Source organism: Trachemys scripta, chromosome 8 (genome assembly GCF_013100865.1).
Source record: "Trachemys scripta elegans isolate TJP31775 chromosome 8, CAS_Tse_1.0, whole genome shotgun sequence".
Lineage (NCBI taxonomy): Eukaryota > Metazoa > Chordata > Testudines > Emydidae > Trachemys > Trachemys scripta.
The window spans coordinates 96,723,398-96,745,256 of NC_048305.1; the positions used below are offsets into that span (position 1 = coordinate 96,723,398).

General features: G+C 47.1%; 1 protein-coding gene across 1 annotated transcript; it reads left to right on the forward strand.

Annotated features, from left to right (window-relative positions):
* The first annotated feature begins 554 nt into the window (after positions 1-554).
* Positions 555-20,672, forward strand: CDCP2 (CUB domain containing protein 2). Its single transcript, XM_034780096.1, has 6 exons — positions 555-756; positions 4,743-5,144; positions 6,280-6,621; positions 8,111-8,464; positions 18,368-18,546; positions 19,995-20,672. Exons 1-6 carry the CDS (start codon positions 555-557, stop codon positions 20,310-20,312), a joined length of 1,797 nt encoding a protein of 598 aa, XP_034635987.1. The 3' UTR covers positions 20,313-20,672.
* Positions 20,673-21,859: the final 1,187 nt, after the last annotated feature.

The following is a 21,859-nucleotide window of genomic DNA, read 5'->3' on the forward strand; positions in this document are numbered from 1 at the left end:
AGGTATTCCTTATTCATTTTTTACTAACCTTCTAAAATATTCTGGACCTTTGTAGAATCTCATGGAACCTTCCAGACTTCCTGAGAACTAATTTTTCCTAGAACCTCCTAGAATGTTGTCAGCCATGCCCTCGTGGGTGTATAAGGGGTGGGGCGTTGCCAGTCAGGCAGTGAGATATAAGAACGAAATGAGAGCCCAGTTGCGATATTGGGAGCCTTGTTTTATTGTGTAATTGTGGAAGTGTACTTGTGGTTTAAGACTTGAAGCGTGTAAATAGTGTCTAATAAAGGACAAATTTAATGAGATGACAGAGATAACTACCAAATCCCTTTCTATGCAACAATTTAAAATAAATACTGTTACTTCTTTTGCCATGCTTAACACGTAATGTTTGATGACTTTCTAAGACTGCGGAACATAGACTTTTGCTCTCCCTAACACTCTCTGTTTTCTCCTAAAGAAAATAAAAGATGTCCCTGAAGAAGCCTTCAGGAGCTCAGTATAGGAAGCAAAATGCGCAATTGCAATCTAGTTTGCAGCAAGGGGCAAATTTGATGGGAAAATATCTGAAACCGAACAACATAGGCCGGGCTTTAGGCAGTAGTGATCGTCCCAGTGCAGAAGAAATTGAGGAGCGAAGTGTAAGTGATGGAAGTCCTATTGCTAAGGAATTAGCAGATTTTCCTGAAGATAAGAAATGGAAATGTGAGGAAAGTGATGGAGAATCGTCCAGTTTTCCTGGCGATATAAAGGAGAGTGATGATAAAGAAGAATGTGGCTCACATGAAAAGGAGACTGATGATAAAGAAAAATCTGGTTTACATGAAAAGAGAGAAACTATATAGAAGAATCAGCCTCGCATGATGACAGAAACAGCAGTGAAAAAAATTGCACACCACAAATCGATACATCAGATCCTGCTTTATGACTGGCAATCCTAAACTCTGCCGATATTGATCATACAGTTTTGAACGAGCCGAGCAAAATCGAGGATATGACATTTCCAGTAAATGAACAGAAGTGACACTTCTCAAAGTCACACTGTGGAAGAAGGCTCAAGAATGGCGAGAAACTGAATCAGCATTGGCTAGTTTACTCAAAATCAACTGACAAAGTGGTCTGTTTGTGTTGCAAAATATTTGACAAGAATGCCAAATCGTTGGTGTGCTTTCTGTGTGCAATTATCGACATAGCTTAACTGATGCTCTGAAGCAACATGAAAAGTCACGCCGCCATTTTGTGGCCTACTCCAAATGGACGGAGGGTGAATCCAGGCTCAAGCTGAATGAATGCATAGACGCAGAAAAGCAGAGCATTTTAATGTAGAAACAAGCATTGTAGGAACGTGCTCAAGTGTCTGATCTCAATTACCCTCTTCCTTGCAAAGAATAATTTGGCTTTCTGGGGCTCATTGGACAAGTTGTTCACTGAACGTAACAGTAATTTCCTCAGTTTGGTCAAGCTCCTTGGGAAATATGATTTCATGCGTGAGCACCTACGTCAAGTAGTTTGTAAAGAAGCTATGGACCATTACCACAGCAGAACAATTCAAAATGAATTGATTGACCTTTTGGCAAGGAAGGTGCTTGATAACATATTGATGCGTCTCGTCAAAGCAAAGTATGACGCCGTAATAATGGATGCACTTCCGACATTAGTCACAGTGAAAAGATGTCATTTACAGTAAGATTTGTTGATGATGAGGATGGCTGTATCCAAGTAAAGGGACACGTTATCTGTTTCCATCCTGTGGATGACTCCACTGGAAAAGACCAAACAAAAGTGTTTATGAACATTTGGAATGAGAATAAACTAAAGCTTCAGAACTGCCACGGCCAAGGCTATGACAACGGCGTGAACATGAAGGAAGAAACAGTGGTGCCCAGGCAAGGATCCTTGAGCTGAATCCAAGAGCTTTCTTCGTGCCTTCTGGCTGCCATTCATTCAACCTGGTTGTGTGAGATGCAGCATCATCTTCTTTAGATTCAGTATCTCTCTTCAGAGTACTGCAAAGAATGTGCATCCTGTTTTCAGCATGAACTATCAGGGAGAAGATCCCCTGTTTCTTTTAGCTTAGATTCTCAGATACCAGCTTTAAATATTCTCCCCCCCCCCCCAACATATTAGCACTTGAAAGATGAAAGTTAAAAGAAGAATGCTGACAGGTCTGAATACTCACCTACTTTGACAGTGGTTTTGTTCTACAGTTCATGCTTTCAGGGGCCAGGTGTTTATATGCTGTGACATACCCAGGATATAATCTAGACTAGTAAGTAACTGTGTCACTCCTGCCTTCTAACCTGGGGTGTTCTTTATACTGCTTTGCTGTTGTTGCCTCCACTTCCGGACTGCTCACTTTAGCATATAAATCACTCCCAGCTATGTCTGTGTGCATTTGCATCCCGCCAGCCTGAATTAAATTGCAGGGTGACCCCAGCACATTCCCACTTCCAGATTTCCCCCCAGAAATGTATGTACTGTACTGCCCAGCCCTCTCACGGACTATACAAGCTCATATAAAGTCCTGCATTTTATTAAGAGAAATGATATGCACAAATCCTGTAACACCAAATGGATTTGCCCAAACACTTCAATTCAAACACACCTGTTTAGATAGAACAAGTGTGCTAACTACAAGAGATAAAATTAAGTGAATACAAGTAATGAGGCATAAAAGTCAGAAATGGTTACAAGAAACATAAAGATCAAACACAACTAATGCCTAACTTAATAAACTATGATAAATTCAAAGCACAGTTTTTCTCACCACATATTCTCAACAGTCTTACTGGCTGAACTTCTTAGGCCAGGACAATCTTCTGTGTAATGTCTGCTTCCTTTGTTCCTTCTGGTGCAGTGAATTGGTGGAGAGAGAGAGAGGGAGAGGGAGGAGGAGGAGAAGGGAGTGAGGTCCCTCGGTGTGTTTGTCCCCCTTTTTATAGTGTCGGTCTCTCCCTTGGAAAGTATTTCCAACTGAGATTCAGGAGACAAAAAGTCTGTTTGGATTAGAACTTCTTGCTGTTTGTTTGTTTGTTTGTTTGTTTGTTTTTTTTGTTTGTTTTTTGTTTTTTTGCTAAGATATAGATTTTTCACCCATACCTCCTTTCCTGCCAAAGAATGGCCATTTATCAGGTACTGGCCTATTGGCCTTGTTTACGCCTGTCTGAGGTGTCAGCTTACCCTTTGTCTCTGAGGGACTGGTTTGGCCACCCCCAGACTTGGAACATGTTTTAGTAGAAACTTATAACTACACACGATGTTGCTACACGTGTTTTACCAGGACAATAATGCCCAGCAAATTCTGAATTTTCAAATGACATCTCATGAGGCATACTTTGTACAAAGATTGTTACAACAGAGTGCAAGAGGTGAATTCAGGGGTATATTTTCTCACAGACGCCTTTTCCAAACAAGCTCCTTCTGTGGACTTTTCCTCAATGCAATATTCTTCCACTGATTAAAAGACAATGTTTGAATGTAAATTGATGGTCCGGTCCCCTTCTGGGGAAAATACAGGCCCCAGCTAGTTCTCCATATGCTCAATGGTAGCCAGGAACATCGTGCGGTTGCTGTTGTGTATCGGGGGTGGCAGGATACTTTACTGTGGTTCTTGATGTTTCGTGACTCCTGATGTTCCAAAAAGATACTTTGCTTCATGCACAGTACCATCTCTGGTCCACCTGAGAGGGCTGCATAGAGGAGACGGATGGAATGGCCACCCAGCACATCATCCTTCTGAATGGGGTGGTGGAGCTGTTAGATCTGCCTTCTAGATTCAGTCTGTATTGTTGTTGTCATCTCCCAGACAGTCAGTGGTTTCTGGAGTGTGAAGGCAGCTTTCCAAGCAGGGTACAACTGAGGCCAGTGTCTCCACTGGTTTCAGATTCACTGTTTTTTTTTCCAGCAAGAAAAAGGACAGAAAGGACCACATGGAGCTCGTTTCCTGGTGGGAGATTTCAAACAGGGAGCATGAGTTAGTTAGAGTGGGAAAGCTCTACTGTGTAGCTGTGTGTATTCATCTAGAGCAGGGATTGGCAACCTTTGGCACGTGGCCCGTCAGGGAAATACGCTGGCAGGCCGGGACAATTTGTTTACCTGCAGCGTCTGCAGGTTTGGCTGATCGCAGCTCCCACTGGCTGTGGTTCGCCGTTCCAGGCCAATGGGGGCTCTGGGAAGGGGCGGCCAGCACATCCCTCAGCCCATGCCACTTCCCGCAACCCCCATTGGCCTGGAACGGTGAACCACGGCCAGTGAGAGCTGCGATCGGTTGCATCTGCGGACGCTGCAGGTAAACAAACCATCCCGGCCTGCCAGCGGATTTCCCTGACAGGCCGCGTGCCAAAGGTTGCCGATCCCTGATCTATAGATATAATATAAACAACTCGATGACTTGAGAGGGGCCAGTATCCTGAGATTAGAGGGGCAAAGGATTGAGAAGTGAGTGAGCAAACTATCCCTGAATGAAAATAGATTAATAAATCACTATTAATTATTGTTCCTGTAAATGACTTTGGCACAACAGCATCACCACCACGTTGAGTTCCATCTTAAAATCCCACTTTTGGGCTCCTCCTCTCTTTAGCCCGAAGTACTTTGCAAATATACAGAAAATCACTTTGTGCACCACTGAAGTCAAGACACTTCTGGGGTGGAACCTGGATGCTGTTTAAGAGCAAACAGCTACAATGGGCAATTATTGTAACTGGTTTGCAAATCATTGGCTTCGGAGATTTACCAAGCAGATAAATATTCTGTGGTTTGTTTGTTTTGTATAAGCAATGTTTTGTTTTCTCTAGGTGTCAAGTGTGGCGGAGTCCTCGCCGCACCATATGGCAACTTCTCCAGCCCTAATTTCCCTGGACTCTACCCCTATGACACCGAGTGCACTTGGCTCATAGTGGTCACAGAAGGATCCTCAGCCCTGTTGACCTTTGACCATTTTGACCTGGAATATCACGACAACTGTGACTACGACTACCTCAAAATCTACAATGGCTTCTCCGAGGATGAGGGGAATCTCCTGGGAAAGTTCTGTGGCAAGAGCTCCCCTCCACAGTTTACTTCTTCCTGGCATGTCATGTCCATCATATTCCACTCAGATAAGCACGTGGCCAGTCAAGGCTTTTCTGCAGCTTACCGGAAAGGTTGGAATAGGTTTTATGTGGAGTTTCCTCAAAGGATTAATGCATGAAACGCCTGGGTGAAAGGCTTCTAGGTTTGCTGTGTAGCAGTGGACAAAGAGACTGTTACACGAGCACCTTTGAAACAAACTGTGTCCCACAAAGTAGAATTAAAGGATTATACAGAGTGAACTAATTAGGGATGTGATGAATACCTGGCTCAGTTCTGGTGTGAATCTGGTCTGTTTAAGGGTGTTTGAATAAACTCTGCTAAAAATCCCGCCCCAAAAAATGATAGGTCTTGCGTAGTATCGGGCTTAAAGTGCAGCTCTGGTCTGAAAAGTGAGTCTGCAAAATCCTGGGGCTCCAAGTTTATTATAGATCATAGAATGTTAGGGGCTCAGGAGGTCATCTAGTCCAACCCCCTGCTCAAAGCAGGGCCAATTCCCAGACAGATTTTTGCCCCAAATGGCCCCCCTCAAGGATTGAGCTCATAACCCTGGATTTAGCAGGCCAATGCTCAAACCACTGAGCTATCCCTCCCCCTAGCATGGGGATTTCCAGCACCAGTGTGCTCGGTTTACAACTAAAAAAGGATGGCTTTTCTAACGTCCAGCCCACAGTTTACTCTCTGGGCTCTGAGACAAGCTGGTCTCTTTCCTCCTTATGAAGCATCACCAGGAATAAAGGTTCTGGGGGCTTAACTATGTCGTTAGACCTGGGCAATGAGCAGCAGGGATGCACAGGTATAACAAAGAGAAGAATTCAGCCCTGCAATGGGACCTTAGTGCTGAATGAGCATCAAGTGATGTACCATTTTGACTAGTAAAAAACAGGACAGGAGAGTAAAAAACATCTTCTCTACAATGCCCCCTGAAGGAGGAATCTCCCAGGCCCAGTACATTAGTCCATCGTCAGTCTCCAGATGGAATGAAACTTGGGTTGCTCTGCTCATTTGGCAAGAAACCTCTTTTCCTTCTGGAGTTGGAGACAACCTACAGCCTTCTACACCCCCAAGCTGTTTCTTTGCCTCCTTTGTTCCTCTTTCCAGGGTTGAGGCATGTGTGTGGATGTTCTCCATCCCCTTTGTGGGCCATGGGACTTCCCTCTGCTTCTCTCGGAGGTGTTATGTGTGTAACCCATCTGTGTTTGTTTCCAGATGTTTGTGGGGGAGTGCTCACTGGCCTTTCCGGCATGATAACAAGCCCCGATTACCCTGAGAATTACCCCAACAATGCCGAATGCCGCTGGATCATCCGGGCAGTGCCCAACTCCATCATCAAGCTGGTTTTTACTGACTTTCAGATGGAAAACAACGAGGGATGCAATTTTGATTACGTGGTCGTCTATGATGGGCCCACGATGGGGGACATGCATCTCAGCCACTACTGTGGGAATATGAAACCCCCTGATATCGTCTCTTCCACGCACGAGCTCCTGGTGGTGTTCAAGTCAGACTTCAACATAGGAGGTAGAGGCTTCAAGGCCTATTTTTTCTCAGGTACGGAGGCAACTGCTTGTCCAGTGTAAGCTACCAGATGTATGGGAAGCCCTCTGGGCCCTCTCCTTCTCCACCACTGTCCCAGAGTGTTGCTCTCACAAAGGGAGTATAAATTCACTGTTCCTCCACCCATGGCAAGATCTTTTGCCTGCAGGCCAGCAAGTGAAATGGTTTGGTGTCATGCTTGTGAATTGTAAGCCTTAGTATATGAGGGGCTCCCAGAGAGTGGAAGGGGCCCTTCTAGCATCTGTGTCGTATCCATTTAAATAAAAAGTAAATTTAAGAGTGTTCAGACCTTAATTCTAGAGAGGCAGCATGGTTGACCAGGCAGGGCTACTGAACTGGGACTCAGGAGTCAAGAGTTTTATCCCCACTGCTGCCCCGGCTCGCCGTGTGGTCTTGAGCAAGTCATTCCTATCTAGGTCCTTCTGCAGACCCAATTACTGTAGCATCTAAGCCTCCTAAAAATGTTTATGGGGCACCCTTGTAGAGAAACAGTATCAGCCTCATTTTACAGATGGGGAATTGAGACACAGAGAGAGCAGGGGATTTACCCAGAGTCACACAGGAAGCCTGTACCAGAGCTGGGAAGTGAACCTACAGCTCCTGTGTCTTAGGCCAGGGCCTTAACCACAAGATCACCTGCTCTTGGTTAGGGCTGTAGCCTGCTTCCTTGAAGTCAATGGCAAAGCTCCCACTGACCTCACTGGGGTAGCACTGTCAGGAATCAGGGCTTGCAGCAGCAGAGCCAGTCTCCAGGCAACCTAACGAGCACAGCTGGCCTGTAGCAGGCTGACCAATAGGCCACACTGCATGAGTAGGGTGACCGGATGTCCCGATTTTATAGGGACAGTCCTGATATTTGGGGCTTTGTCTTATATAGGCACCTATTACCCCCGTCCTGATTTTTCACACTTGCTGTCTGGTCACCCTATGCATGATTGGTGGGAAGAGTCAGCAGACTGGCTCTGAAACCCAGCTGCAGCAGCCGTGCAGTGGCTGTGATAGTCCCTGTGTCTGCTTAGTCGCAGCCTTGCCTCACTCCAGGTAACCTAGGCCTGACCCCCCGGACTCCTGCTCTGACCTGTAGCCGTGACCCCTGCCTATGTCCTGGTCATGTGACATGTTAAGCTTTTAACTTCGCTGTTTCCCTGTCTGTAGATTGAGGATAAGGATCCTTTCCCCTTCTTTGCCAGAGCACACTGATGTCCTCAGTTGAAAAGCTCTGCATGGGTGCTTGTTGTTATCACTGTTCTTGAAATCCTTTGCGTTGTGTGGAGTCTGGCCGCAATTGTGCAGCTAACGCCCCCCTAGCTCTTTGAACGTTTGGGGTAGATCTGTACAGCATGTGGCTGTGAAACCTTTATGTGGAAAAGATAATTTGTTGCGATATATTTTAGCAATAAATCAAGAGAACCCCCCAGCAGCTGCTCCCTCCACACCCAGGGGTTTTGGTTTGATTGGTAATACATTTTCTTTTTCTAACCAGGCAAATGCCAGGAAGTATACACAGCCATCAAAGGAAATTTCTCCAGTCCTCAGTATCCCAACTTTTACCCCAACAATATCAAATGTCATTGGACCATCCAGCTCCCCCCAGGATACCGAATCAAAGTCTTCTTCCTGGACTTGGCTCTGGAGGGGCGGAACAGCCTAACAGATGGCTGTGATTACGACCATCTGGCAGTGTTTGATGGAGGCACTGAGAAAGCTTCCCTCCTGGGGAAGTGGTGTGGGAGAGAGATGCTGTCTCCCATAACATCCACTAGAAACAAACTGCTGTTGGTCCTCCACACGGACAGGAACACGGCCAACAGGGGGTTCTCGGTAGCATATATTGGAGGTAAGGCATGACTCAGTGCATTGATCCCGTTCTCCCTCGCTCCCTGCTGGACATTTGTAGGGCAAGGCTGTGGAGAATTATAAGTATGGAGACAGTCAGTAAAAATCTGACAGTCCGAGTTCCAAAAGTACATGTACAAAAATGTGAGCAAATTTGTTCACCAAACTTTTGCATGCATGTGGTTACTATAATTGCTCATGCAAATTGGGCAATTGTGCAAACGGCTAGCCAGTGGGGAGTTATAACTGGCTCTTTGCATGTGCGATTACCCAGCTGTACCTCTGCAACCACTGTAATTGCACATATCAGTTAGGCACTCTGCTGTTCAAATGCCTAAACATGCAAAAGTGCATGACATATTTTTGTATCGGGATTTCACACATGCAGCCAGATCTGCAAAGACACTTCTAAAAATAAGTAGGTCCTGGGTTATATACTACCCCAACCCTAGACCTGGGATGGAAGAGTTCTGAGACACTGAACAAACAAAACACTAGGCCATGTTTATTCCTGGTGACTCAGTCTGTGGAGTGTCACCAGGCAGCAGTTTGGCTGATAAGGTCGTGCATAGGAGACTGGCCAAACCATGACCAGGGAACTAAGTGAGTACCTGTGTTCCCAAACCTTGTCTCGCTAAGATAGATACCAACTTACATAAGCTAGGGTTACCATACGTCCGTTTTTTCCCAGACATGTCCGGCTTTTTGGTAATCAAACCCCCGTCCGGGGGGAATTACCAAAAAGCCGAACGTGTCCGGGAAAAATACCGCCGGCCGGGCACTTCCCCTCCCGCGGCTGCTGTGCTCCTCCCCTGACTCTTCGGCTCTGTTTAAAGCCAAGCTGCCCGAGCACTACCGGCTTCGGGCAGCCCCCTTGCCTCCGGAACCTGAGCCGCCGGCCGGGCACTTCCCCTCCCGGGCTCTGGGGGCGCAGGGTCCAGAGGCATGGGGGCTGCCTGAAGCCGGTAGCGCTCGGGCAGCCCGGCTCTTAAACAGAGCCAAAGAGTCAGGGGAGAAGCACAGCAGCTGGAACCCAGGAGGGGAAGTGCCCGGCCGGGGGCGCAGGGTCCAGAGGCACGGGGGCTGCCCGAAACCCAAGCGCTACTGGCTTCACGGTTTGCCAGGCAGCCTCCAGACCCTGCACCCCCGGCTGGGCACTTCCCCTCCCGGGCTCCAGCTGCGCTGGGGAAGCACTGGCCAGGGGTGCAGGATCTGGGGGCTGCCCGGCAAACGGTGAAGCCGGTAGCACTCGGGCAGCCCTTTTCACGTGGCTGGGAGGGAGGAGGGGGAGTTAGGGCGGGGACTTTGGGGAAGGGGCGGGGAATGGGCGGAGTTGGCGCGGGAAAGGGGCGGAATTGGGGTGGGAAAGGGGCGGGGCCAGGGCCCCGTGGAGTGTCTTCTTTTTTTATTTTTTAAATATGGTAACCCTAACATAAGCTATTGCTTGAATTCTTAACACAATAGCATCTGGGTATCCTCCAGTAAACTCCCGCCCTTCATTCATAACTACCACCTTTCCACTGATTGGCGATTATTTAAAAGCCTGATTTAACAGGCAAGCCTTGGCTCCAGTCACCTATGAAAAGGAACAAGATCCACAGGTTAGGAGGAGAGAGGAGAGGAGAGAAAAGGCAAACGTGCTCCTAGGCTGTATTAGGCTAGGCGCTTCCAATAAAGAGAGAAAAATGTTTAATACCCCTGAACAAGGCACTGGGAAGACCTAATTTGGAACACTGCACAGTTCTGGTCACCCTGTTCTAGAGAGATGGATTCAAACTGGAACAGGTGCAGAGATTTGCTACTAGGATGATCAGGGGAAGGGAGGGAGGGCCTATCTTATGAGAGGAGCCTGGAAGAGCTTGGCTTGTTTAGTCTAGCAACAAGAAGGCTGAGAGGGAATATGATTCCTCTCTGAGTCTGAATACATTTGGCAGGCAAATATCAGGGAGAGTAAAGAGCTATTTAAGTTAAAGGACAATGTTGGCACAAGAACAAATGGATATAAACTGGCCATGAACAAACTCAGGCTGGAAACTAGAAGGGGTGAGGTTCTGGAGCAGCCTCCCAGTAGGAGTTGTGGGGCAAACAATTAATTTTAAGAAAGAGCTGAACAAATTTAAGAGTGCAATTGTATGATGGGGTTGCTGGGATGGGGGCGGGAGGGCAGCTCTGGGGCTAACTTCTGGTCTATGTCTATGTTCCTAAAAGCTCATGCTTCAGTGTTTCAGCTGGCCACCAGGAGGGGTCAGGAAGGGATTTTGTGCATGCCACCTCCCCCATGTATTCTGGGACGTTGTGTGGTGATGGTGGTGGTTTGTTTTTGTGTTTATATCTCCTTCCTCTGAAGCATCAAGGATGGCCACAGTGGGAGAAGGGACATTGGGTGGGATGGGTCGGGCCAGGGCTCTGAGGTGGCTCCGAGCATTCTCATTCTCAGGTGCTGGGCTGGCTGGTTCTTGCTCACGTGCTTAGGCTATAGCTGATCGCCATACTCCATGTGTTTTGCCTTCCCTGTAACGTGTGGGTCACTTGCCAGGATTATTTAGGTATTTCTCACTCAGTCATTTCCCTGCCACTGCAGGGGCCTTGGACACTGGGGCACCTTGGTCCCCTCCTACTCTCTGCCTGTGGCAAATACTAGTCTAGTCTCCTTTGGGCTGTAATACTTTGGTCTCATTTTGGTTGTTGGGTTTAGTGTGCGGGTGTTGGGCTGTTGGTGGCCAGTGATATATAGGAGAACAGACTAGAAGATCTGGTCGCTCCTTCTGGCCTTAGACTCTAAGACTTCCCTGAGGGGCAGATTATCCCACATCTACCTTCTGTAGGGTTTCTTGCACCTGCCTCAGAAGCATCTGGTGCTGGACGCTGTTGCAAACAGGTTACTGGACTAGATGAGCCATGAGTCTGATCCAAACTGGCAATCCTGATGTCCCACAGAATACGTAATTGCCTGTCCTGGAAAGCTCATGCCTCAAGCTGCCAGCAAGGGAAGTTTTCTGGCCTGTGTTATGTGGGAGGTCAGATGAGATGATCATATGGCCTTAAAATCTGTGAACCTGAAGTGTCCTAGTGGGGACCTATTTAAACTCTCTCTCCTGTTCTTTGATTATTATTTATATCCCCCATGTCTCCCACATCTGGAGAGTAATCTCCTGCCCTCAAGACAGGATGGAGGTTTGGCTGGAATTGGCGGAGCCCCTTACTCCTTACCTTCAATGGCTGAAATTAAGCCCACTTTTGGGGGGAGGGGGTCCATATCAGACTGGCAGGAGGCCTCTTCAAACCTCAGCAAGAGACTCACTCTCACAAGGAATATTCCCTTGGAAATAAAAGTGTTTTGTGGACTCAGTTTTCAGTGAGATCTTCCTGGGCGCTTTATCTGCAAAGCCACATAAGTATCCTGGGGTTTGTGAGATCCCAGCCAGGGCTGTGTCTTTGGAAAAGACCCAAACCAGACTCTGTCATCCTGGAGGTTCCAGGATATGGAGATAGTTGGCGGGAGGAGCTGCCCAGATGCTGCCTTGCTATGTAATGCTCTTCATATAGTTGTCAACCTTTGTGCCTCCTCAAAAGCGGGTGAATTGATGGCATTCATTGTATTTCAAGATAATTGTGTTGGAGCTGACCTGTGTGTCAGGGATGATTCATGACCTATTTCTGCTCAAGATGATCCTCTCTGAGTATTCAGAAGGCTTTTAACTAAGGAGCTGCTTGGGTGTGTTTGCGGATGGGACTAGCATCGCCTCTACTGTGCTTTCTTTTTTCCTCCGCTTACAGTCACAGTGCAGGGTAACCTCTTGGGTTGAGTAATAGAATGAGAAGGGGGGATTATAGCTGTGCCCGGTAGTGTTGCTGTAGTTTAAGGTGGAATCAGTGTTGTGATTACAAGCCTCATGTACTTGAGGTTTTATAACTCAGCCACCAAAGTTCAAACTCGATGTATGAGATTCTGAAACCAAACATCTGGCCAAACACTGTAATGTCTTATGCACATAGAGACCCAATCACCTCAAATTACACCGGTGGTGTGCTCTGGGTGCAGGATTCTTCTGGGTTCTGCAGTATAAAAGACACTAGCTAGTTGGCTTCAGCCACCATGACTCCAGAAAGTCTTCAGTTTCACCTAATTTTATGTTTGGCCAGGGATTCATCTGCTTCATGCCAGTGGCATTTTTCAGAAAACTCAGTGGAGTAGAGGGGAAGGCGGAAGGTCTGGTGATGAAAGGATAGAAGTGGGGAGTTGGAAGGAGGTAGTTCTAGTCTTTGCTCTTCCTGTGTGAGCTGAGGTAACTCACTTAACTATCCAGTGCCTCAGTTTCCCTATCTGTAAAACAGTGATAATGTCTCCCTTCCCTACAGGTGTGTTATGATGCTTAATTCATTAACATTTGTGAAGTGGTTTGAAATCATTGGATGTACTAGAGAAGTGCAAAGTGTTCTATATTAATTTTTGAATAGTGTCTGCTCCTGGCATAAGGAGTCTGTAACTTACCAATGGATTTTTAATTTGGGCATATTTTCCATTAGACGCTAGTGATAGTTATATGAAAAGGCCAAGTTAGGCCCAATGCGTCTAAGTACATATGGCCAGCAACGTGCCATTTTAGCAGCCCATAAACACATAATTTTATCATTTCAAATAGATCACACCAAGTCTGTTTAAAAAGCACTTTTTAAAAATGAGTGTGTTAACCCTCCCCATGCTGCTGGGAGGGAGGTTTGTAAGAATTCTCTATTTTGTAAATGGGGAAATGGAGGCAGAGAAGCTAAGCGACTTGCCCAAGACTGCTGCAAGGACCAGTGTCACTGTGGAGTTCACAGAGGGGCTGCTGACTCTCAGCTCTGTGCTCGGTTCACTAGGTTGTGCTGCCTCTCATACGAGCTTGAGAAAGTGCACTAAATACCACAACCAAAGGATCCCTTTTAAGTCACACTAAAGTTGTCATTCTGACCGGCAAACCTAGGCCATTCAAAGTGCAGGTGGTACTCCAGGGCACAGTATGGGCTCTGCCCACGTGTATAATTCCCATTGGTGTCAATCATGGATGCCTTATTTAGCTATGTCTACACTACGGACCTTACAGTAGCACAGCTGTGCCGCTGTAATTTCTCCCGAGTAGCTGCTCTGTGCCAACGGGAGAGAGCTCTCCTGCCAGTATAATCAAACCACCCGCAACAAGCAGCAGTAGCTACGTCAGCGGGAGAGTGTCTCCCGCCAGCACAGCGCTTTCCACACCGACGCTTTTGTTGGTGAAACTTTTGTCAGTCGGAGTGTGTTGTTGTGTTTTTTTTTTCATACCCTGACCAACAAAGGTTTTACCAACAAAAGTGCTAGTGCTAGTGCAAACGTAGCCTCAGTTTCACTGAGCCGAGATATTGCCAAGGTCCTTCTGCCTTCAGATCCATCCTGGGTCACTCTGATTTTTGTCATAATTCACATGATGAGTGAGGTGCTGCACTTAGCCTCCTGGGCCCAGATCCACATCAGTATTTAGGCTCCTAACGTCCAGTGATTTCAGTGGAAGGTCGGAGTCTAACTGCCTTTGTCAATCTGGTTCCTAATGTCTGTTCTGAATCTGAGGCCTAGTCTACGCTACAGAGCTAGGTTGACGCAAGTAGTTTATGTCGATCTAACTATAGAAGCAACTACACTAAAATTTCACTCCTGCCGACGTAACTGCCCGCTACACTGAAAGCTTATACACTTATGTTGGTATAACTTACATCGCTCAGAAGGCTTGCCCATTTTGGTTAGATGTATTCCTGGAGATTTAATCACATGACATAAACTTTAAAGATTAATCTTTAATTCCTGGAGACTCCAGGCCAATCCTGGAGGGTTGGCAACACTAGATGTGAATAAGCCATCCCCCTGAGTGATATAAGTGACACCAACCTAAGCGCTGGTGTGGACAGCGCAGTGTTGGCAGGAGAGCTTCTCCCGCCGACATAGCTACTGCTTCTCACGGAGGTGGTTTTATGATGCCAACGGGAGAGCTCTCTCCCATCATCTTAGAACATCTTCACCAGACGTGTTACAGCGATACAGCTGCAGCACTGTAGCGTTTCTAGCGTAGTCGAGCCCGCTTTTAACTCCACCTCCATGAAAGGCGTCAAGTCAATGTTGACGTAGTTAGGTTGGTGCAGTGCCAGTGCACGCACTGCGTTGCTTACGTCAACTGATACTGGCTGTCAGGAGCCGTCCCGCAGTGCCCCGCACTGACCATATAATCGACACAAGCGCTTCTGGGGAGGACGCGCACCGCCAACAGGAGGAACGAAGTGTAGCCGCGCACAAGCAACGTCATTATTGGAAAGGCTGTCTGCCGACGTAAATTAGATTGCCTAATTGTGTAGTGTTGCCATGCCATGATTCTGCCTCCCGCCTCAGAATCACTGTGGTTTATTGTTTGATTTCCAGTAGCATCCAGAAGCTCTCATGGAGAGCAGGGCCGCATTGTGCTAAGCACAGTATATACACATAGTGAGTGACAGAGTGTAAGCTTTTCAGGGCAGGGACTAAGTAGACAAGACAGACAAAGGTGGAGAAGGGGATGGAGGAAACCGGTGCAGAGGTCAAGTGTCACCCCCAAGGTGATACCGCAAGTCAGTGGCAGACCAGGGAGCCAAGTCTCCTGAATCCCACTAGACCCATGCTGCATAAATCTACATGATGAATGTTAAATTTTGAAAGGAAAAAATAGAATGTAAAACCACTGTTTTCCTCAGCAAATTATCTCTGCATGTTACTTTCCTACACCTGCCAGTGATCTGTGTGCACACATCTGCTTGCAGTTAACAGTCTGTGTGGTACAAATCTTCCATAAACAGCCGCTGCAAAGGAGGATGACCATCTTCATGATGGAACCAGGGATTGCTTCCCAGTGCACAGAATGAGCCTCTTGCGTGAAGTTTCCCTTGGACTGACTCTTTCTTTGGAGTAGAGATTCAAATGGTAAAGTGTTCTGCTTTGGCTCCAGTGAGGAAGGGTGGTCTGGTGGGTAAGGTACTGGACTGGGCTGTTGGCAAACTGGGTTCAATTCTTGTGTGTCCCATGTGATCTAACATCCCTTGTTTATTTAGATGACAAGGGGCAGGAACTGTCTTTTACTGTGTGTATGTATGATTCTTGTGTGTCCCATGTGATCTAGCATCTCTTGTTTATTTAGATGACAAGGGGCAGGAACTGTCTTGTACTGTGTGTATGGGACCCAGTCTGATTTGGGATCTCTTGACACTAATGGACAATGCATAACAAACATCCTAGAGGCTTGAAACTGCTCTCATTAGCCTGGTCTGCACTAGCAGGGCTAGATCCCATGGTGGCAAGTACACTAATACTGCCACTAATGGTGCTCCCTCAGTGGCAGTGGAACAGTAGGAGAATGTAAGGAAAAGGCCCCAGTGGAAGTCCAGATGCCATCATGTGCTCAGTGCGGTAATGGGTGAAGTATATAAAATAACATACAGAGACAGGGCTGTATCAGGCTCTTGTAATTAGCGTAAATATTTTTCTGTCTAGCTGGGTCCAGGAAAGGATGTGAGTTGGGCTGTCCGTGTGATTTATGGTCATTTTAAAGGAAGCCTTCAACTCGAGAGCAAGGATCCATTTTCTCCTCCCCTTGATTTAATGCACTCTAGTTATTTAGTAAATCTTCTAATGGTTCTATAATGTACTAAGTGTAGTAAAGTGACACAATTTTTTCCCTATTGATTTTATTGCATGTTATCAGTTTCATAAGAGTCTGATTCTAACGGAGTTAGTTAGAATAATTCAATAATTCATATTGTTAGTGTTTGGGCCAAGCCTCTGGGAGGTGCCTTTAAATATTATGGGTTTTTTTGTTCTTATTTCCTTTTCCACGTGGTTTATATGTTTGTCTTCTCCATGTAGAAAGGCCAGCTGCTATATAGGCAGACACAGATGCAACACTTTCCGTAGAACTATGGATTAGGGGGCCTGATTCTCCATTGCCCTGCTCCTCGGGTAGGCAGTTACACTAGTGCAAAGTAAAGTGTACCGGTGTCAGTGACTGCACAAGGTGCATGGCCATGAGGAACCAGCCCCATAGCATTTTACATCATCATAGTTCACTGTAGTGCCTGATTTGTCTTCTCAACACACCTGCAAGGTAGGTATTGTTACCCCATTTTCTAGAGCGGGGGACACGGAGGAGTAGAGCCCGGGGACACTGATGTACTCAAGGCCATTCCAATATTAGAATGCAGAAGATCCTAGCTCCCAGTCCTGTGCTTCATGCTGTTCAGCCACGTGGTGCTTCATACCCATGCCTGACTCACTGAGTGATTCCATTCCTGAAAAGCTGCTGACTTGCTGGTGCTGGGTGTAACATTTCCCACAGCTTCAAGATAGACCAGCAGGGTCTATAACATAAACCGTAAAACTCCCATGTTTTGAGAACTCCATGTACTACATGCATAGACTGTCTACACTATAGCAGTTATGGCCCTGCAGCTGCGCCTCTGTAGTGTAGACACTTCCTACACTGATGAAGGGGGTTTTCCATCAATGCATTTAATCCAGCTCTCCAAGAGGTGGTAGCTACGTTGATGGAATAATTCTTCTGGCGACCTACCTGTGTCTACAGCAGGGGTTTAGGTTGATCTAATTATGTCACACGGGACATGAAATTTTGAATGATGTAGCGAGGTGGCCCTATGTTTTAGGTGTAGACTATGCCTGAGGTGGGTCCATGCTGGGACCAGAGTATTCCACAGAGAGCTGGGAGGAAGGCAGACCGGTCAAACTGTTACATAGACATGCCTGAGGAGAGGGTTCCCTCACCAGTGCAGAAAACAGTGCTCAGCTGGTGACAAGAAGACATTCCTATGCTGCACTAAGCAGGGGGTACATATGGTTAGAGGGCACATTAGACACTACCATGGCCCTGCCTTGGGGTGGCACTGAGCTGCATTGCCCCATGGGGAGCACAGGAAGGCAGAATGCTGTGCACGTGCTCTCAGATCCCTTTATGGGATGCAGCCTTTACCTGACCAGTTTGACTGGCATCCTTCCCACCCCACTGCTCCCCAAGGAAGGGGGCTGGCAGAACCAGGCCCAGAGTATTAACCATGTGATGTGCGGACACAATTCATGTGTAAAGCCAAGCGTGCCAATAATGGGTTACAAACCGGTCTGAAATGTGTGGCATTGGCAGGATCTTGGATAACTAGATCCCAGGATAAAAACAACAAGGAGTCCGGTGGCACCTTAAAGACTAACAGATTTATTTGGGCATAAGCTTTCGTGGGTAAAAAACCACTTCTTCAGATCCCAGGATGGTCAAGCTTTTCTAGATTGTCAGAAGTGCTCTGAATCGCATCCCAAAACAAAGGGATCCAATACACACCCTGTTGTGTTCCCAATGGATGCTGATGCAGAATTTTGCTAGCCCCAAGAGTTCAAAAATCATGAGTCAGGCCCCCCGAAATCCTGAGATTGGGTTTAAAATTCATGAGACTTTTAAAAATGATAAATGTAGGGTCCTTTTTCTTTGCCTTCTCCTTTCTGAGCCTTTAGGTTACACTCAGATCATGCACTTTTAAAGATCTTCTCCACTACTGTGAGGACTAGAAACTTTACAGTTTTTTTTTAATGGAAGCTGAAATTCTCACATACTCACCTGACTCCAGCAGCTGGGGCTTCAAGAAAAACACTTAGATATCAGAAGACTCACAATAAAACCGTAAGCCTTGTCAACATTGGTCACTTGCTTGTGGATGCCACTAGTAATCTTCTTTGTATGACATGGTGACAATAGCGACAGTGCCACTCTCAGCTATGGGAACTGCCTTGTACTGTACACTGCACAGTACTGATGAAAATCCCCACTCGGTGCAGTCTTGTGAGTTTTAGACGAGCTTCTTTCTTGCCCCCCAACAGTTGTTCCCGTGAACGTCAGCTGCACGCGAACAGATTTCCAGATCCAGATTCCTGTGCAGTCTCTTGCCCAGCTGGAGAGAAATAAGATTTATTTAGGGACCCCATCCTGTCCTGCCCAAGTGGTTGGCCTGAACTTTAAAATACACACCCGGTTCGACACCTGCGGTACTGAGTCCCAGGTAAGTGATCAGTATAATAAGGAGTGAATCCTATTTACCTAAAACAAATACAGTAGGATGATAAAAAAATCCGCGTCTAATGATGCCCATGCACACACGCATAGTAAGAGACAGTCCGCCAGCTGAAGAGCTTACAATCCAAATATACAAGGCTAAGAGTACGTCTACACTGCAGGGGGTGAAAAATCCTGCGGCACCAAGTTTCAGAGCCAGGGTCAGCTGACTCAGGCTCACAGGGCCCAGGTTATGGGGCTAAAAATAGTGTAGAAAATTTGTACTTGGGCTGGAGTCACTTGCAGGGTTTCAGAGCCCCAGCACCAACCTGAGCTTGAACATCTACATTGCAATTTTATAGCCCCACAGCCTGAGCCTGGGCTTGTTGCGGGTCTTTTATCACAGGGTAGATGTACCAAAAGGGTCTGCGAGAAAGGAACTATTAGCCCCATCTGTGTAATGGGGATAATGGATGAAGTGAGTGGCTCGAGGTCAGAATTTTGTACAGTTGATTTAGGATATGTTCTGTTGGGTCACTGTAACCCACATGAACGCAGGCCTGAGGCAGAGGGCACTGTGCACCCAGCGTTTACTCAGATAAAAACTATCCACTTGCTTTTGGCAGCCCTGCCTAGCCTGAGCAAGCCCCACCATGCATCCAAAGAACTCCATGCACTCGACACACCTCTGGTCTCTCGACATTATGCCTCTGGTAAACTAGCCCCAGTTCACTGAAGGGGAAACTGAGGCACAGAAAGGCCCACCTCTTTATAGATGGGTCACTGATTCTGGGTGCTTTACTTTGGATATCCAACATGCGGCTCCATGGCTCTTATTCAGAGATACTGAGGTCCTGTCACTCCGGTTGATTTCAGCTGGAGTTTGGGATTCTCAGGACCTAGGTGCTGGACAGCCAAAAAACTGAGGAACCCAAAAATCAGTGGCCGTTTTTGGAAAAACTTGGCCCAAGTCACTTGCCTAGGCCCACACAGCAAGTCAGTGCCACAGCCAGGAACAGAACCTACAAGTCCCAACTCCCAAACCTTTACAGTGGGTGTTGGCCTGACATGGTTGAGTTGCTGAGCACTTGCAGCTCTCATTAACGCCCCTGTGAAAATAAGGCTCCCTATTTCTAGGGAATTTGATCAACCTGGTTTCTGCCCCATGGCCTGTCTTATTCATAGATTCATAGACGCTAGGACTGAAAGGGACCTCGAGAGGTCATCGAGTCCAGTCCCCTGCCTTCAATGTGCGTTCTCAATGCGTATTCTCAGCGCATGCTTTCAAGCTGCTGGCAATGAAATGCCATGAATACCCTGTAACTCACCTTTCCCGTGAAGAGCCTAACTCCGGCTACGCCCTGAAACTTGTTACTCTGGGGGTTTCATTTTTATTAATTCGTAAGGCTGACCAGTAAAAACAAACCCTTGCCCTTTAAAAACTTTGTCTTGTAGAAAAGAAACCACACGTCTGTGATTGTCAGTATCCTGTATATCGACTTCTCGGCTGGGAACCAGGAGGATATTCATGAATATGAAGTGCAGTGCGAGCCTAAGAGGAAAGAAGCCTCAGTAAACCTTCTCTCGAGCTCTGACCCCTACCGGCTTACCCAGTACGCGGAGAACCTGGTAGAGTCCCACGGGCAGGATGCAGAAGCAGTGGAGGCCTATGAGAGCAAGAGCCAGGACACCAGTGACATTGTCTTCATTAGCATCTGTATTCTTGCCGGTATCCTCATGGTGATTGCTGTGGTTGGACTAGTGCTGCTATAGGACGCTGCCTTCGGCCCAGTTCCTCCTGGCCTGCCCTCCGTCCCCGTCACAGACACACATGCACAGCCAGTGGCCTTTCATCCTCGATCCTGGGCTTAGAGTTTCAATGCAGCCGCTCAAATGGAAGCTCAGCTTCCATGGCCTGAAACAGAGGTTGGGTTCAACCTCCATCTCCTTTCTGTTCTCTGGAGAAATCGGTGCAATAGGCAAACCGCTCCTCAGCTATATATTTTTTTCTTTTAATCTGTCAATTGGGTTTAGGAATCTGATTCTTGGGTTTCGTGACTCTTCCTACCACTGTTTCCGGGGTGGGGCTACAGTAAGGGGTGTAATATTGTTTGCCTCTGGCTAGAAATATCACTATAAATAAATGTTGGCTGAATTTTAAAATACAATACACTGGGTAAATATAAAGCCCATACCTATCGGTCTATACACACACACACACACACACACATAGCCAAGGTGGGGGAGGTAATATTTTTTACTGGACCAGCTTCTGTTGGGGTGAGAGACAAACTTTCGAGCCACACAGAGCTCTTCTTCAGGTCTACGCTGCATATCCCCCCCCCCCATTGTAACAGCCATAGGATAAATTGCTTTTATCATACCTCTGTGACCAATTCAGCTGCTCTCCCTCCCATCCATGTCTCCCAGGACTTATTCTAACATTCCAGCCCTTTGAGCAGCTTCACCCACCTGACAAACAAGAAAGAGAGAGAGAGAGCTTTTCTTCTTTCCCCCAAATGTGGAATTTTCCTCAGCAAGCCCCAGACTGAGCAGACTTCAGCACTATACTGGTGACCGGTTTGTTGTCCAATAGCTCTAAAAACTAGAGCGAGGTACTGTTACAGGAAAGGCCTTTTCTCCTGACGCTCATGCTGCAAGCCCACCAAGCTCCCCTGTGATCTGTCCTCCGATATTTTCCTTCCCCCACTCCCATCTCGAATGCAGCTTCCCTTTGACTGTTAGCACTTTGTATGACCCAGCCACAGCTCCCTCCAGCCCCCACCAGGACAGTTCCTGGGTCTGCTGGGGGAGGAACCATTGCAGAGTGATGCAAATGGCTCCCTCACACCAGTGTTCCCAACCGCTGCTGATCCCTGTGCTTGCTGTTGCGAGGGGGCCAGGCTGGTCGAATCGTCATTTCCTTGCGGTATATATCTGAGCTAGCTTGTTGTGTTGTCTTTAGATCACTGCGGACAAGACCTTTCGGGGTGAGGAGCCCGGCCAGAAACAGAATCGCTGCAGTTTTGTCTTGCTGCTCAGATCCCATGTCTGAGCCATGTCAAGCTCCCTCTAGCATCTCAGCGCCGTATATAAGGGAAGCCGTTTATTTTGAAAAGCTGGAGCGTGTAAACAAAAAAAATTGTACTGCACTGCAGCGAGACCTTAAACTACCCTATGTCCAAACACGGTCATTCAAAGGACGAACAGCTCAGCCTGAGGGTGAATAGCATGTAAGTGGGTAATCCGGGAGTCCTTTTTAGCACCATTATCCTGGAACATGGGTCCATTCTGATGAGGATGCTAACTTGATAATATTT